The 16,615-nt window shown below is 47.0% G+C and overlaps 1 protein-coding gene across 1 annotated transcript in view; it reads right to left on the reverse strand.

Moving 5' to 3' along the window:
• Positions 1–16,615, reverse strand: part of Armc2 (armadillo repeat containing 2) — a 103,305-nt gene that overhangs the window by 38,036 nt on the left and 48,654 nt on the right. The window contains exon 10 of the mRNA XM_038340847.1: positions 2,017–2,162. Coding sequence (XP_038196775.1) covers positions 2,017–2,162 — 146 coding nt within the window. The remainder of the gene's footprint in view (positions 1–2,016; positions 2,163–16,615) is intronic.

Consider the following 16,615-nt stretch of genomic DNA (forward strand, 5'->3'; position numbering starts at 1 on the left):
GAGGGGGGAGGGGGAGGGGAGGAGTGTGACCTCTACAGTCAAAATGCCTGACTTGAACTGCAGCGCTATAACCTACTGATTGTACGATGTTAGGAGAAACATCTCATCTCTCTGTGCCTCAGTTTCCTCCTAGGCTGGATGGAGATGGCAATCAAGTCACCTATTTGATTAGTTCTTGCACAGCCCTTAGAAGATTGCCTAGCATACAGCAAGTAAGGTATACACAGTTGCAAACAAGTCAAATAGCAATAATAATAATAATAATAATAATAATAAAGCTATCATTAGAGACAAAACTAATTAAAATGGACGTTGATTGACTGAGGCGCTAGAAACCGAAGCTAGGGCCTCTCGCGTGTTAGGCAAGCGCTCTAGCACAGAGCTACAGGGTACAGAGTTACACACCAGATTCATTTATTTACTGAAACAGGATCTTACTCCCGCCCAGGAACCAGAGCACCAGGCTACAGGTGCATGCTGTGAAAATGCCCTCGGCCTCAGAATGGTCAAACAAAAGCCACCACTTCTGCCATGCCGGCTCTTAGTTCCCTCTTCTGTGGCCCCACCTGCTGTGGACTATTAGTTTAAGATGTGTTCAGTTCATTCACACTGTGGAATATTTGTTTGCTGATGCAAAGTTATGTTGCATTCTTTTATGTTGCATTTGGTTAACTCTGAAAAGCTGTGGTACTTTGCCTGCCTAAAACGCCTGATTGGTCTAATAGAGAGCTGAATGGCCAATGGCTAGGCAGGAGAAAGGGTAGGCGGGGCTGGCGGGCAGGGAGAATAAATAGGAGGAGAAACCTATAGAAGAGAGGAGGAGGCCAGGAGCCAGAACAGCCAGTCACAGAGTAAGAAGGAAAGAAAGATATAGAGAATAGAGAAAGGTAAAAAGCCCAGAGGCAAAACGTAGTTAAAGAGAAATGGGGATAATTTATTTAGAAAAGCTGGTTAGAAACAAGCCAAGTTAAGTCTGGGCATTCATAAGTAATAATAAGTCTCCAAGTATTTGTTTGGGGTGGCAGGTCCCCAAAGAGTTAAAGAAATCCAACTACATCTATCATGCTCTGTCTGCCTTCCTGCGGCATTAATATCCTAACGACTCCACACTCCAGCAGTCTGTCTCAGGGCCCTCCTTGGGCCCCCACCAGAGACCTTTCAAAAACAACTATTACAACTTAAACCAGATCACATCTGAATCAGCCATCTCCTTTTTGAGATAAAGCCCTTGAGTGTTATTTCCAGTATGCCAAAAATTGTGATGTGTTTTGTGGTACATCGTTCTTTGTTCCAAGGGGCGAAGAAGACATCCAAGCAAAATAATGCACCCATGAGGCTGGTTACAGCCTTCCTAAGGGAGTGGCTGGCGGCAAGCAGAGCGTGACATTACATTACACTCACACAAGGGGTCAGCCTCAACTGGGCATTTTAAATTACACTCCCTCTGTAGATGAGCACAACGTGAAACAAAGCTCCTTCCTAGTCACACACACACACTAGAGGGAACTCAAGATGCGTGTTAACGTTTGCTCCAGCTGGCTTCTCTTCCTAGTCATACACACACACTAGAGGGAACTCAAGATGCGTGTTAACGTTTGCTCCAGCTGGCTTCTCTTTGCCGAGATAACACATTGATTGACTCAGACCAACTCGGGGTAGGAAAGGGCTGGTTGAGCTCCTGTTCCCTGCCACAGGCCATCGCTGAGGGACATTCAAGCAGGAACTGAATCTGAGGCCATGGAGAATGCAGTCCAGGGCTTGCCTCCCACAGCTTGCTCACCCAACCTTCTAGAGAGCCCAGGTCCACCCGTCCAGATGTGCTTCCCACAGCGGGCTGGGCCACACCCCACGTTAATCAAGAAATGTGCCACAGACATACCCACAGGCCGATCTGCTGGCGACCATTCCTCAGCTGAGGTTTCTTCTTCCCTGGTGACCTGACTTCATACCCGGGTCACAAAGACTAACCCGTGTGGCATCTTTAGTGAGGGGTCTTCGTTGGCTTGGTCTACCTACCTGAATATTCTGGCAATGTTGGTACAGACATCCTTGTCGTCCGTGTAGTATTCCAGCACCGTGCAGAGCTGGGGGAAGGCCCCGAGGCTCAGGAGCTTGCTCCTCGTCAGGGGTGAGTCGGCCAGGTTTCTCAGCGTGGCAGTTGTCTAAGAGAACGTGAGCTGTCGTTTTATTAAAACTTAAAACCAGGGCGACCACTAGGAAACCCATGCCTCCTAGGAGTGCCCTTGGGGGCGTGGGGTGGGGGAATGGTGGTGCTGGGCACAGGTAGTTGTGAAGAATGGGAGACCACTGGTGTGGACACACGTGACTATAGTCTCAGCACGCACAAGGAAGTTGAGACACAACAGCTACAAGTTCAAGGCCAGCCTGGGCTACAAGAGGGACCCTGTCTCAAACAAACAAATACAAAAGCATGTAGATGGAATATTAATATTTTAAGTAAACCATTTACCAAACCCTCACGTTAAACAATCACCATCTTGTCTTTGACTGACCCTGTCACAGTCATGAGAGTACTCCATATTCTGCATATTAGAACCTTCCCACTCCAAATACGTTTTTTTCTAATTTTTATTACATTTATTTATTATTTATTTATTTATTTATTTATTTTGTGTGTGTGTGTGTGTGTGTGTGTGTATGTGTGTGCGCGCGCGCACGCATGCACCCTGTGGGGAGAAGTACTCATATGCTGTGGCACTCATGCAGAAGTTAAGAGCAACTGTTCTCTGTTTCTACCATGTGTGTTCCGGGGGGCAGGCTAAGGTCATGGGGCTTGGTGGCAAGTGCCTTTACCCACTGAGCCATCTCAGAAGCCCCCACATTCTCTGTTGTTGCTGCTGTTGTTTTTGAGACAGGATCCTGTGTAGCCCAGTCTGGCCTCACACTTGCTATGTAGCGTCTGATCCCCCTGCCTCTTCCTCTCCAAGGCTGAGGTTCCAGGCGTGTGTCCCCCTCTAAAGTCTTCTGAGGAACACTGAATGATGAAGCCAGTCGTTACGGAAGACTTTCGGTCTCGTTTTAGTCAAGGAGGCAGATACTGAGTTCTGACGAATTTAGCACATTTTGTTAAAAGCTTTTTTTAAAGAATACTTTTTGCTTTGGGCTTTTGTCTTAGGGTCAAGGAGAAAGCAAGTTGGAAAATCTGTGACAGTAATTTTGCTGTCTAGCAGTTTTAGTCTCAGTGTGAGCTTTCCCCACGGGACCCACGGCAAAGCACTAGTGATGGTCACTCTGTCCCCGACTCCAGCCTGGCTTGCTTCCTTGCTCTCCCACATCACCTTGGTGGGTGGCACCAACAGGCTGTCTGGTCAGTGCGAGATGAGATGAGGAATGGGATGTGTGGATGGTGTTGCTGGTGTCCACTGCACAGGGTGGCTCTGTCCCCTTACTGAAGAGCTTCTCCCAGAAGTGGGGAGGGAGCATGGACCTGCAAGATGAAACTGACTCTCCCCACTGTGGTGTGATTAGGATCGTGGCTCACTCCTCAACCTCTTACATCCTCATCTGTGGGAAGCGGAATGGGCTTCCCGTGATCACATTCTGGGTGGTGGTGTGGGTGGACTGTAGGAGATGTGGAGATGGTTTCTGTACACTGTAAGGCTCTATGCGGAAGGAAGGCAGCGCTGTAGGCACCTAGGCTTCAGCGTGCACCTGGAACCTCAGTGTTTGGGGGTGGAGATGGGTGGCTCAGTGGCTCAAAGCCAGCCTTGACTACAAAAAGAGTTTGAACTCTGCCTGAGCTAGAAGATCGTGTCTCAAAATTAAAAACACAACAACAACAACAAAAATACAAACCAAGTAAACAACAAAAATTGTAATGACTGTTGCCCTTGCTTGGCTTTTCTTTGTATCAATGAAGTGAAGCTCCTCCCATCACCACCCCCCCGCAGAAATAGCCAGGCACCTGGGCTATTTCATTAGCCTAAAAGTGGTTCTCAGCCTTCCTACAGCTCCTCACAGCATGGTGAGCCCAACCATAAAATTATTTTTGTTGCGACTTCAAAACTGCAATTTTGCTGCTGTGAATCGTAGTGTAAATACCTGTGTTTTCTGATGGTCCTAGGCAATTCCCAGGAAAGGGTTGTTTGAGGGGTTGTGACCCAGCAGTTGGGAACCTCTGGTCTAAAGAATAGTTCAGTCACTCTGATCATCCCCCCGCCCCCCAGAGACTGGAGAACCAGTGTCCCAGTGATTCCTGTCTTTCCCCAGGGCAGACAGAGCCTATGGAAGCCAGGAACACACATGCCAACCATGCTATGAGGACAATTTCCTTTCTCTGTTCTCTGTCTGCCATAGCTGAGGAACTGTGGGGGTATTATATGATGTTCAGTCACCATGCCCCCTCACCAACCTCCCAAACTTTAGGATCCCTAGGAACTATTAGTTCTTACTTAAACCCTAATTTATCCCTCCCCACTCCCTTTTCTCATCTCATTAGAAAAAGTTAAAAGTTCTTCTGCACCAAACACACATTCTTTGTAAATGACACAGTAATATAAATATGAATAATTTGCATTGGTATGGACCTTGGTTTATTGATTAAAATGTAAGGTCAATTTTGTTATATTTCTGCTCTTGATTAAGGTAGTGTTTGTACAGCTAATTTAAAAATGTAATGTATAATAAAGAAATTTAGGTTAATAGAGAATCATCTATAATAGTCAAGCTTCTAGTCATGTTAGATTTTCTAGATGTACAGAGATGTATTTCAGACAGATAGGTATTCTTCAAATCTCTCAGAGACCTTCAGAATATGACATTTAAATGTTTTAAGAAATTAGGACTTTTCATGACAATGAGATATGTCTGCTCCTGGCAGCACCAGCTACTTCAAGAGGAAGATGGGCATCAAAGAGGCTCCTTATGGAGTTTGCTAGACATTTGGGCAAGAAACTGCTCTTGCCTGGACTGCTTACCTGAGCAGGCAGGACCCGCAGAGAGATGAATGCTAAATTTGCCTAAAGGTGAGATGGTCCTTCGGGGTTCCTGCTTCATAAAAGACCCCTCTGTGTGCTGTGATTACCATTAATGGATAAAGAAACTGCTTTGGACCTATGGCAAGGCAGAACTTAGGTAGGCAGGGAAAACTAAGCTGAATGCTGGGAGGAAGAAGGGTAGAGTCGGAGAGATGCCATGGAGCTGCTGCCAGAGATATACATGCTGAAACTTTGCTGGTAAGCCACGACCTTGTGGTGATACACAGACTAATAGAAAAGGGTTATATTAAGATGTAAGAGTTAGCCAATAAGAAGCTAGAGCTAATGGGGCAGCGGTGTTTTAATTAATACAGTTTCTGTGTGGTTATTTTGGTTCTGGGCAGCCAGGACAAACAAGCAGCCTCCCAGACCCAGTGGCTGGGCATAATGTCTCACACCTGTAATTCCAACACTCCAAAGGCTGAGTCAGGGGGATTGTGAGTTGATACCAAGGTGGGCTACATAAGTTAGAGCCAGCCTGGAGTGAGATCCTATCCCCTACTCTCAAAAAGGCCCACAACAGGAGTGGAGGCACACATGAATACATTCTATGTCATATGACTTAAATCCCTGTTTCTGCATATGATGTATAGCAGGGTGTGCACACATTAGAGGGGTAATTATGATATCTTATGCAGTTCCACACTTGTCACCTGTAGTGCTGGCAGGAAAAAATGCGTTAAGCTTATACACCTGCGTGAAAACTATCTAGGAATGCCTCAGCATGTAATGTCATAAGTCTGGGTGCCCGGGTCCACAAAGTTCCCCCTGCTCTCTGCTCTCTGTCACCTGAAGCCCTGGTGACTGTGTCCATTCGTCTCAAGATAAGACTTGGTGGCCCAACCGTGACCTTGGGATCTGGTTGTTCCCGATCACTCAAACGTCACCCCTACCACTGACCCCACAAGAACTCAGCCCTAAGCTCTCGCCGGCAGTTCTCGCCGCCTGTCTACTCTGGGCCAGGAGCTTCAGGGGGCAGGTGTTGTGTTTGTATTTTTGCCACTGAGCCCCCAGGTTCAAGGCTGGTGTGAACACATACAAAAGAAAGCTCCCCTGCTCAGTGCCTGCTCTGGCTTCCACCATCTCTCCCATAACTTCATCTCCTGCCAATCTCTATAGCCCCTGAGTAGACACCATCTGCCACTGCTCTGTTCTGCTCTCCCTACGGCCACTCACTGTGGTGAGGGGCTTTCAAAAACCTCCCCTCCCTTGACCTCCCAAAGCCAAGGGTTAACATCCACACCCTCCGTGCCCTCACAATCTCAGTCCGTGCCTCTAGATTCACCTCGGGTACCTGCCTCTTTCCTTCCCCCTCCATGTACCATGCTCACCCCCTCCTGACTCCTGCCTTCCAACATTTGTCCTCACTCAGCGTGTCTTCCTCAACTACCCCTGCTCACCTGCAGGGCCCAGCTAGCTCCACTTCTTTGCACAGATGGCGTGGTGACTATTCAGTGCCTCTTTTCTGTGGCAACACCACCTTGCAAGCTTCTCCCTCTGCAACCTTTTTATATGTGTGTGTGTGTGTGTGTGTGTGTGTGTGTGTATATATATATATATATACATATTCCTTTTTTATATGTATATATAATTTATATTATAAATATATGACATATATAAATTATATATACATATATATCATACACACACACACACACAAAATCATTGCTTTTGTGTACCTCTTCTCCCATGGAGAGACCCTCTGGTATACAATCCCTCCCTCCTTCCCTCCCTCCCTTCCTCCCTCTCTTCCTAGGGTTTATTTACTTTTTATGTGTTTGAGTGTTTGTGTGCATGTACACCATGTAAGTTCCTGGTGCCCACAGAGGCCAGAGGGGCATTGGGGTCCCTGGAACTAGAGTTACAGGCTGTTATGAGCCCTCACATGGGTGCTGGGAAGTGAACCTGGGTCTTCTACAAGTGCGACAAGTGTTTTTAACTTCTGAGACATCTCTCCAATCCAATAATCCAATTCTTAAAGCTTTTCAGTGTTTAGTCATTGGCAGCTGGGAGGATGAGACCTAGAAAGAAAAGGGAATGGAGGAGGAAGGGAAGAGTGGGGAGGAGGCAAACTTCCCCCATTTAAGAGACTTATTATTATTATTATTATTATTATTACAAATTTTCACCTCCTCCCCTCCTCCCATTCCCTCCCCCTTACCTCATTTCCCCTCCCCCTCCCTCTCCAGTCCAAAGAGCAGTCAGGGTTCCCTGCCCTGTGGGAAGTCCAAGGTCCTCCCACCTCCATCCAGGTCTAGGAAGGTGAGCATCCAAACAGACTAGGTTCCCACAAAGCCAGCACATGGAGTAGAATCAAAACCCAGTGCCATTGTCCTTGGCTTCTCAGTCAGCCCTCCATGTAAGCCACGTTCAGAGAGTCTGGTTTGATCACATGCTCCATCAGACCCAGTCCAGCTGGCCTTGGTGAGTTCCCATTAGATCGGCCCCACTGTCACAGTGGGTGGGTGCATCCCTCGCGGCCCTGACTTCCTTGCTCATGTTCTCTCTCCTTCTGCTCCTCATTTGGACCTTGGGAGCTCAGTCCTGTGCTCCAGTGTGGGGCTCTGTCTCTATCTCCATCCTTTGCCAGATGAAGGTTCTATGGTGATAATCAAAATATTCATCAGTGTGGCTATAGTATAGGGCCAGTTCAGGCACCCTCTCTTCAGCTGCTCAAGGAACAAGGTGGGGACAACTCCTTGGACACCTGGGAACCCCTCTAGAGTCCGGTTTCTTGCCAACCCTCAAATGGCTCCCTTAATTAAGATATATACTTCCCTGCTCCCATATCCATTCCTCCTCCATCCCAACTGTCCCATTCTCCCAAGTTCTCCCCATCTTCTCCTTCTCACCTCTCCCTCCCCATCTCCCCTTACCCCCATCCCACCCCCATCCCCGAGCTCTCCATTTTTTCCTGGAAATCTTGTCTATTTCCAATATCCAGGAGGATAACTACATGGTTTTTTTTTGGGGGGGGGTCACCTTCCTACTTAGCTTCTCTAGGATCATGAATTATAGACTCAATGTCCTTCATTTATGGCTAGAATCCACTAATGAGTGAGTACATACCATATTCATCTTTTTGGGTCTGGGTTACTTCACTCAGGATAGTGTTCTCTATTTCCATTCATTTGCATGCAAAATTCAAGATGTCATTGTTTTTTTACCGCTGAGTAGTAGTACTCTAATGCCTATATATTCCACACTTTCTTTATCCACTCTTCTATTGAGGGGCATCTAGGTTGTTTCCAGGTTCTGGCTATTACAAATAATGCTGCTATGAACATAGTTGAACAAATGCTTTTGTAGTATGATAGGGCATCTCTTGGGTATATGCACAGGAGTGGTATTGCTTGATCCTGGGGTAGGTTGATCCCGAATTTCCTGAGAAACCTCCACACTGCTTTCTAAAGTGGTTGCACAAGTGTGCATTCCCACCAGCAATGGATGAGTGTACCCTTTACCCCACAACCTCTCCAGCATAGGCTATCATTGGTTTTTATTTTAGCCATTCTTACAGGTGTAAGATGGTATGTCAAAATTGTTTTGATTTGCATTTCCCTGATTGCTAAGGAGGTTGAGCATGACCTTAAGTGTCTTTTGGCCATTTGAACTTCTTCAGTTGAGAATTCTCTGTTCAGATCAGTACCCCATTTTTAATTGGGTTAATTAGCATTTTGAAGTCTAGTTTCTTGAGTTCTTTATATATTTTGGAGATCAGACCTTTGTCTGTTACGGGGTTGGTGAAGATCTTCTCTCAATCAGTAGGTTGCCTTTTTGTCTTAATAACAGTGTCCTTTGCTTTACAGAAGCTTCTCAGTTTTAGGAGGTCCCATTTATTCAATGTTGCCCTTATTGTCTGTGCTACAGGGGTTATACGTAGGAAGTTGTCTCCTGTGCCCATATGTTGTAGACTATATCCCACTTTCTCTTCTATCAGGTTCAGTGTGCTCAGATTGATATTGAGATCTTTAATCCATCTGGACTTGAGTTAAAGGAGAGGTTAAAGTGGGCAGCTGGGGGAGGGGCCGCAGTGATCAGAAGGGCAAGTTCCACCCCTAACTCTGACCTTCACTCCAACTCTTGAGCTCCTTCCATGGAAGTGAAACTTAAATCCATGAAAAACTCACAGTTGACTAGCAAGGCATGGAGCTGAACCAGGATAGCTCCAGACCCGAGCTCTGTGGGTGGTTATCTGCTCAGGGCAGCCCTGAAGGCTGGAGCTGAGGGAGTCCCACACTTCTCTCAGAGATGTGTTTGCTCTCCTCTTATGCTCTCCCACTTCCCGATTCTCCTTAGTTATTGTTACTTCTTGTACATAATCTCTTGAACCATCTCAAATCCTTTCTTTAGGGAAAGCAGAGGTCAAATGATGCCCATTTAGCATCTAAAGGGCTTGCAGGAGACATCCTCTCACAACTCCCAATTGCCATTTCACCGGGAAACAAAGCAGAAAGCAGGAGCTGCAGTACTTCATCTGCAGCAAGGGAGGGGGTAGGCAGAGCCAGGAGGCAGCTGTCTATAGGGAAGAAAGGAGGAGAAAGAGAAGGAGGAAGAGGAGGAGGAGAAAGAAGAGGGGAAGTAGAAGAGGGAAAGGAAATAGAAGAGGAAGAGGAAGAAGAGTTCACTGTCTCTGCTTTTGTTAGACGGTGATTGGAACAAAGAGGGTCTAAATTTTTGCAGTTTATCAAGGGAGAAACATTCCATCTTGGCCATGGCTACTTATCCACTGCAACTCTATGCTCGCGTCTCTGCTGCACCCCAAGAGCCTGGCAATGCTGCCTGTCTTGCACTGAGCTTGCTGAGTCTTGAAGTCTCACTGTGCAGTCACCGTCAGGAGACCCATTCTTATTTTACTTTACTCTTTGGTGCTGGGGACTGAACCGAGGGCCTTGTACTTGCGAGGCAAGCACTCGATCATGAAACTAAACCCTCAATCCTAGGGAACCCATTTTAATGGAGAAAACAACATTAAGAAGAGATTAGATAATTTATAAAGGCTCAGACAGCCTTTTAAATGCTATATATATATATATATATATATATATATATATATATATATATCCAGAACCCCTAAAACTTAATATACTTCTTTTTTCAAATTGACTCTTGGTATATAATTATCAATTTTAAATTGTATTTTTGACGAGCAATGAACTAGAAAAGCCTTAGCAAACCAGGGAAAACTTTGTCTTAGACTCTGAGAACCCCGGTTTCAGCCACAGCAGAGGCCCAGCAGCTGGGTCCCCCTTGTTGTCAGTCTCTGCTCCAGTGGGGAGCAAAAAAGAAAGTTATGTGGTGGGCATGAGTCCCACTTCTCGCCCAGCACCCCAACTGTCTCCTCCCAGAGTGTCTCCTCCTTTCCTCCTCCCTGGTAGACAAGTTCCGTCCTGGAACTTGAGAGAGCAACTCAGTGAACAGGAACTTTTGTTTTGGTTTGGTTTTGGTTTTCGAGACAAGGATTCTCTGTGTTATCTCTGGCTGTCCTGGAACTCACTCTGTAGACCACGCAGGCCTCAAACTCATTGAGATTCGCCTGCCTCTGCCTCCCTGAGTGCTGGGATGTGAGTCGTGTGCCACCACCACCCGCCTCCCTACTAGTCTAAAAGCAGCAGCTACCATTTGGGAATATGGGGTGCCACAAATCTGAATGGCCCTAACATCCCATCTCAGAACTCTCCCTTAGGATTTGAGGTTAAGCAAGCTGGTGAGCACCCTAGGAACTTGGCCCTCATTCAGGACACTACCATGGGAGACTGATTTCCCCAATCTAAAAAGAATCCTTCAGAGAAACTTTTGCGTGCCATATGATTAAGGAGTCTGGGAACTATACCACGTTTCCTCAACCATAGTCCGTATCAAGATTCCATTTTATTCTTTGGGGTTGAGAAAGGTTTTGTGTTTACGATCTGACAAGCTACTCCATGGTGACAAAATTGCTTGTCTGCAGCATCTCATTTGCTGCTTGGAACAACCTGGAGCAGGCAGGAAAAACACGTTCCTTGTTACCGAGCCGGGGAAACTGGTGCGGGACACATGCAAGCATCCAGGTAGCCCAGAGTCCTGGACTTCAGACTCCTTGTCCATTGCTTCACCCATCCTACTTGGCATTTGTCTTGAAACACATTTATTTCATCTGTCAGTTGTCTAGGATATCCATGCCCCAAGTCCACCAAGTTTTATTTCAACTGCCAGTTGGAGGATGGTTTGCTTCCCACTGACGCCGTGAAAACATAAACAGAGTCACCGGAGACCACAAACGAGGCCCCATGGCTGAACCGCCAAGGCTACGCTGTTGCTAACCTCAGCTGAACCCACCTCCCTCCACTAATGAAAGTACACTCAGGCTTTGGACTTCTGCCCAACGGAGACCACATATGTGCCCGAATCCAAGCCTCTGCGGTAACCCACGGGGTTTCACATTGTCTCACATAGGGTGAATACAGTCTGGCGGAAATACAAGACACCAACCACACTGTCACTGCATATACCAAACTGTCAGAGCCAGAGTTTTCCAAGAATCTCACGGAAGTCCACGAAGGCAGACGGAGAGGAAAGTTGTTCACTCACACGGCTGCTGAGGTCTGCCCCCCACATCTCCTGCCACGGGTCTTTGACTACAGCAGCAAGGGCTCCTTCCTCCCCAGCCAGCAGGAAGTACCCCGTCCTTCCCACCCACAATGTCCTATTTTGAGGCTCTAGCCTGTGCCGGTGTCCATTATTGGGTATCTCTTTACTACCTGGAGGACTTTTTGCCTTGGGGAAAAATGATTATATGGCTGATCCTTTTAGTTTTAATAATCAGACATCATTAAGAGGGAATCTGGAAGTTGTATAAATTATATAGAATGTCAGTGCATCAACATGAGGGAAGGGGGTCTGGAGAAGATGCATTAATAGCTACTGAGACAGAATGGGCGTGAAGCATGATGAATAAAAACTCAGAGACAGAAATTAGGGTCCAACCTGAAGGTTAGAAAAGCAAAACAGCCAGGCACTGGCTCTTACCTCTACCTCAGTCCGAAAATGGTGATCCTGCCTTTAGGAATCTCAGAATGAGTCTGGGACTTAGAGCTGTCTCCTCCTGTTTTATAATCGTCTCTAGGCTGGGATTAAAGGTGTGCACCACTGGGATTAAAGGCATGCTCCACCCAGTTTCTAGGGCAAACTAGTGTGGCTACTGGGATTAGAGGTGGGTGCCACCACTGCCGGGTCTGTAAGGCTGACCAGTGGGACTGTTCCACTCTCTGATCTTCAGGCAAGCTTTATTTATTAAAATATAAGTGAAATGCCACTATATGGGCATGGTTCTGGGCTGTAGTGGGGCAAGCCTTTAATCCCAGCCCTCAGGAGGGCTGTGAATTCGAGGCCAGCTTGGTCTACAGGACAGCCAGGGCTGCACAGAGAAACCCTGTCTCGAAAACAAGCAAATAAATCAAATAATGGGTATGGTGTGCGGTGGTAACTCTAGCAGCAGGGAGGCAGAGGCAGGAGCATCCTGAGTTCCAGAGATCCTATCTCAGAAGCTAAGAACTGCTAAGTGAGGAAATTTTAAAGCTGGGTTTCACAGTCTCGTGTTAAAGGCTAGTGACATTTCCTCATCGCCATAGTGAATATACTTACAGGGAAGAGGCCGGGCTCAGCGGACATGATAACGTCATGGCAAGCAAAGGGCTCTCTGCACACTGTGAGCATGGATCCTGTTTCCCCACCCTCGCCTTCCTGCCCAGTCTGTGCCCGACCTCCTTCCTGGCTGGTGGCTCTGTCCAGGCCTGGCCCTGCTTCTCCTTTCCTCTTGTAAAGGAAGCTACATCACAACATCGTATCTTCTGAAGCACCAGGGACAGACAGAGCCTGTCGCTGGGCAGGTAAAAGGCATTGGAGGACTTAGCTATAAAATTCGTTTCCTAACCATGCTGATGGGCCCCACCCTTCCACAGTTCAGACAGAACCCAAGGTATTACACGATCGGGAGAGCCAAGTCTCCCGGCATCTTCTGACCGGCTGTCCTCGGAGAATCAGAAGCAAGTGTGAGTCACCTCTGGGAAGCTGCTTCCTAAGAAAGGGCAGAGGAGAGAGAAGGGCGGGCCTAGACTCTGAATGCCTGCTCTCTTATGTCAGGGGTAAGTGACCTGGGGGATGAGGTATTGCTTTCCAGGAACAGGGACGTTCCTAATGAAAGATAGCCGTCCCATTTCAACCGACAACTAAGCCATTACAATCTGCATATCATCAAAAAATTAGAACCAACCCCCTGGGTTATGATCCCCCAAAGTTTAGTTACTTTAGGGACATTGTGCTAAGCAAAACATGCAGAGACAAAGCTGTAGTCAGGTGTAGCGTGCCCTCATCACGTCAGCTTTTGACGAGGTCCTTCCTGTTAGATAAATGTCATCACTGGAGAAGCCGGGTGGTGGGACCTCACTATGCAATTTTTACAAGTTTTAACTGCATGGTGGTGGTTCGTGCCTTTAATCCCAGCACTGGGGAGGCAGAGGCAGGTGGATCTCTGTGATTTCAGAGACAGCTTCATCTATAGAGCAAGTCCTAGGACAGCCAGGGCTACACAGAGAAACCCTGCCTCAAAAAACCAAAAAAAAAAAAAAAAGAAAAAAGAAAAGAAGAAAAAAGAGTTTTATTTATTTTTCACCTTTCAAACTCACATCTCTCCTGTCTTACCTCCCACAGGCTGAGATTATGAACACAGCAGCCTCTCCACACCCGGCAACAGGTCAGTCTCTCTGACAAAGGCCACTCCAGGACTCTCTCAGTTCTAAGGCTATGCCTTCCCAAAAATTATCCTTTACAGATAAAGATAAAGCCTTATGATAGCCACTGCTGATCAACACTGCCTAATCTATTTCTGTCTCCACTGCTCCGTTTGGGCAGGCAATTTATTATGGGCTTTAAGGGACCCGGCCTTCCAGCTAGCCTATGTTCCTCTTCCTCCGTGTACTCCTGAGTTTAACAGTTCTTAGCTTCATCTGTGCTTTCACCGACTGCCGTCTCCAGAGCACGGGTGGGCTCAGGCCTCAGAGCATCTCACACGACTGCCGTCTCCAGAGCACGGGTGGGCTCAGGCCTCAGAGCATCTCACACGACTGCCGTCTTCAGAGCACAGGAGGCCCCAGTCCTCAGAGCATCTCACACGACTGCCGTCTCCAGAGCACGGGTGGGCTCAGTCCTCAAAGCATCTCACGTTGTCAAAACACCAAAATTATATGATGCGTGTTTGTCTGCTACACAGAACAAATGGAACACTGGCCGTGTGGGAACTTAATAGGTCTTGGGTGATGTTTTCTGGTGGTAAGGATCACTGAAGAGCTGTCCCCACTGGCAGCTGTCCTGTTGACCACAGTCACCTCACCATCCAAACGTGGCATGGAGAAATCACACAAACACTTGGAAAATGATTGCTCTTGGCTTTGCTCAAGGAGCAGACAGTTCATATCAGACTTCAGAACCAGCTGTTCACACCAGACTTCGGAACCAGCTGTTCACACCAGACTTCAGAACCAGCCGCTCGCACCAGACTTCAGAACCAGCTGTTCACACCAGACTTCAAAACCAGCTGCTCACACCAGACTTCAGAACCTGCTGCTCACACCAGACTTCAGAACCAGCTGACTCCAGAACGAGGCATTTTGAAAAACAGCTTTGTTGTATATATTGGAATGTATATCACTTGAACTCTGATAACAACAAGAGGAGAGGGGAGGGGCATGACACCAGCGGGAGCCATTGGACAGTGTCTGTGCCGCTCACAACCTTGGGAGCCTCAGGAGCCTGGATGCCCTTCCAGGGCCTCTTTATCAGACATACACACTGAAGGCTCTGGACAGGTCTAACCCGTCCCGCTTCCCTAAAGTTGCCTTGTTGGAGTCCAACACATGGGAAGAGACCATCTGTTGCTGGACCCCGAGGTTTCGGAGGATTGGGGAAACTGGTGTCAAGAGAAAAGAATGCTAACTATTCAAACTGGAAATAAGTAAGGTCCTTGGGGGATTCTTTCTAGAGTGGGGGGAGAGTAAGATTCTGTGGGTGAGTGTTGGGAGGTTAGATTTGTGGCGCAGAGTGTGTCTCCTGGGTTGGACTGTAGAGAGTGGCCCAGGGGGCAGAAGGGACAGAAGAGGTCAGAACCTGGGGATGAGAGAGGCAGGACGGCGAATGTATTGCAGGACCCTGAGCATCCGTACCACAGAGCAGGGACCCCACAGCTAGCATGGTGACATCCAGACACAGTAGCCTCAGTTAAGAGACACAGACACAGGTAAGATGTAGTGGAGATGAAGGCTGGGTGTGAAGGCAGCCTCTGTCCCAGCAGATGGACTGAGGGTGCTTTGAGGCAGTCCACGGCACAGGTCTCTGAGCTGCTTCCTATGTGGGAGCACAGATCTGTGCACATGTGTTTGCATGGTCATAATTTTGTGATGGCGTCATGTTGCTTATATTTTATTATCCATAGGACACAAAGCAGTTTCTTGTCTGTTTTCTTTTTTGACTAAAAGTTATTTTTGGAGGGGGTATCTTGTTATATAGCTAGGCTGGCCTTGAATTCTACTGCGTCCCCTGGAGGAAAATGAATGGGAGGGATGACCCAGCGAGTTCATGGCTAATCCCGGAAAAGAGAAATCAAAACAAGAACAGAGGCAGCAAAGCTCTGAGCTAAATGACATAGCAGAGGTCTGATTTCTTCCTGTTTGGAAGGAGGGGTAGGGGTATGTTTATGTATTTATTTTTTGAAACAACACCCAGTTACATAGCTCAGGCTGCCCTTGAACTTAAAATCTTCTGGCTTTCAGCTCATGAGGGCTGACATTAGGGTCCTGACAATCATACCTATCTAGCGCCCCATTTCCTTTATGACATCAGCACTAACTGTTCCTTTATATCAACGGATTTTATTTTATTCTTATGATATAAAATGTTCTCACATACATATAACAAATTGGGAAAAGTTTCCTCAATGAGACAAGGATGCCCAAGCTGCTGCGACATTGAAAAATTAGAAGGGGCCAGGTGCTGAGGTACATGTCTACAACCCAGCACTCTGAAGAAAAAAATGCATGATCTTGAGGCAGGCCTGAACTATACAGAGAGACTCTGTCTCAAAACCTTCTCCTTCCCAAGTGAAAATGTTATAAGACTCTCAAGATATGCATGCTTGAGAATTTGAGGTTGTCTTGGTCACTGTTCTATTGCTGTGAAGAGACACCATGACCAAGGCAACTCATAAAATAAAGCATTTAATTGGGGGCTCGCTTACAGGTTACAGGGTTAGTCCATGATCATGTTGGCAGGACACGGGCAGGCATGGTGCTGGGGCAGTAGCTGAGAGCTATACATCCTGATCCACAGGTAGCAGGCCGAGAGAGGACTACAGTTGTGTACCACACCTAGTTCAGGTGATTTAATATTTGTATACAGATGATTATACCTCTCCTCACATTTTAACAGAAATGACCATGACTGTATAATCAGAAATAACTATGTTCGAAAGAGAAAAATAAATAAATATTCCAAAATACTGTCAACATGAAAAGAATGCTTTATGGGCTAGAGAGACGGGTCAGAGGTTAAGAGCACTGACTGCTCTTCCAGAGGTCCTGAGTTCAATT

The sequence above is a fragment of the Arvicola amphibius genome, chromosome 8, assembly GCF_903992535.2.
Source record: "Arvicola amphibius chromosome 8, mArvAmp1.2, whole genome shotgun sequence".
In the NCBI taxonomy this organism is placed as follows: domain Eukaryota; kingdom Metazoa; phylum Chordata; class Mammalia; order Rodentia; family Cricetidae; genus Arvicola; species Arvicola amphibius.